The sequence below is a fragment of the Orycteropus afer genome, unplaced genomic scaffold (assembly GCF_000298275.1).
Source record: "Orycteropus afer afer isolate SDZICR_OR568_19922 unplaced genomic scaffold, OryAfe1.0 scaffold00967, whole genome shotgun sequence".
In the NCBI taxonomy this organism is placed as follows: Eukaryota; Metazoa; Chordata; class Mammalia; order Tubulidentata; family Orycteropodidae; genus Orycteropus; species Orycteropus afer.
The window spans coordinates 54,872-56,819 of NW_006922554.1; the positions used below are offsets into that span (position 1 = coordinate 54,872).

The 1,948-nt window shown below is 41.7% G+C and overlaps 1 protein-coding gene across 1 annotated transcript in view; it reads left to right on the forward strand.

Annotated features, from left to right (window-relative positions):
* LOC103212455 (cytochrome b-245 heavy chain) overlaps positions 1-1,948 on the forward strand; it is a 39,558-nt gene that overhangs the window by 32,402 nt on the left and 5,208 nt on the right. Inside the window, exon 11 of the mRNA XM_007958428.1 lies at positions 1,056-1,202. Coding sequence (XP_007956619.1) covers positions 1,056-1,202 — 147 coding nt within the window. The remainder of the gene's footprint in view (positions 1-1,055; positions 1,203-1,948) is intronic.

Below are 1,948 nucleotides of genomic sequence, written 5' to 3' on the forward strand. Positions count from 1 at the left end.
CATGATGATCATTTTTAATGATTCATCATTTCCATTGAGAGGATATAAAATGATTTTTTTATCATTATATGTTAGATACTGAGATTTATTCAACTTAGAACTCCCCAATATACTTTGCAGGGGGAAGGGGATGGGAGACATGTCCTATCATGAAACTCTTACTTTCTTATGCCTATATCCTCAGGATATGTTAAATTCCAAGAGGATTTTTTTGTCCTATGTCAATTTTATTTCATTGCCTAATCAAGGGCATCTTTAATAAGCCTCGAGTCATTCTAATAACTATAACCAAACCCACTGACATCTAGTCAGATCCAACTCATAGAGATCCCTCTTTGGGTTTCTGAGGAAGATAAGAAAAATAGGGACATTGAGCCTGACTTGAGTTTTCATTCTCCCCTTTCATCTCTCTTCTATGTGGCGGAGGGGAGAATAGAACTTTTTAATTTTTTCCTAGCAACTCTTACATGTTCAACAGTGGCAGTCGAGGAAGGAATCTTCTGAGAGCCACTAGTGACCTAGATTTCATTGCCCTGACCTTTCTGAGAGGAGATACAAAGAAAGCCAGGGATTCTACGCAAACAAAAGCAGACCCAGAGGAAAAATAGATGGAATGAATGATGTTTTTTTAAGCTATCAATTTCCAAGTCCAAGCTATACGTTTACTGTCCTACCTGTGTGAAGGCTGGAGAAGACAGATCCATGTGAGGTAGCATTTCTAGGCATTCTAGACAGCAGGAATGGAGCCTTGGTGGTACAGTGATTAAGCACTCTGCTGCTAACTAGAAGATCATTGGTTTGAGCCCACCAGCCACTCCTTGGGAGAAAGATATGGCAGTCTTCTTCAGTACAGATTCACAGTCTTAGAAACTCTGAGGCAATTCTACAATGTCCCTATGAGTTGCAATCAATTCAATGTTGGTGGATTTGGATTTGGATTTGGTTTTGGTTTAGGCAGCAGGAAAATGTTGTGAGGGTGGGAGTGAGGAATTCATTTGTCAATGCTAATATACCTGTTCAAATCCAAGCTGCTTCATGACCCATCCCTCTTTCAGATCTACTTCTACTGGCTGTGTCGTGACACGCATGCCTTTGAGTGGTTTGCAGACCTGCTGCAGCTACTGGAGACTCAGATGCAGGAAAGGGACAATGCTGGTTTCCTCAGCTACAACATCTACCTTACTGGCTGGGATGAATCTCAGGTGAGGACAAGATCCCACATGTCAGCTCCTTCTGCTTGGGCCCACAGGTTACCGACTTCCCCTTGGTTATCCATGTGTTTTGTGTCCTTTTTTTCCCAAGGATATTTTGGTGGGTTTGGGGAATTGCACATTTGCTCTCATTCAGTATTCCCACATGTTTAGACTGTTGAGATTATATTCAAAGTTATTATCTGGAACAGATCAAAGATCCTGTTGTTAGTTGCCATGGTGTCAATTCTTTCTGATGGTGACCCCATGTGTGCAGAGTAGAACTGCTTCATAGGGTTTTCAAGGCTCTGACCTTTCAGAAACAGATTACCAGGCCTAATCTTCCAAGAAACTTCTGCCTTGGTTCAAACCAGCAACCTTTCGGCTAGTAGTCAAGCACTTAACCGTTTTTGCCACTCAAGGACTCAGGAATAAAAGCCATGATTTTGACCTTATTAGAGCAATGTGCCCACCAGGGGTCTCTAACCAGGTGGGCAAGATGAGTTGTAGAAAGAAAATAAAAATATCCTTTAATTTGTACTTTTATGTATGTTTTTGAATATACACAATACTTAATAAATAGTACCTGCAAGGAGCTCTGCTGGCGTAGTGGGTAAGGCATTTGGGTGCTAACCACTAGGTCAGTGGTTCAAACCCACCAGCTGCTCCATGGAAGGAAGATGAGGCAATTTACTTCCATAAAGATTTACAACCTTGGAAACCCAATGGGGGTCGCTGTGAGTCAGAATCTACTCGAT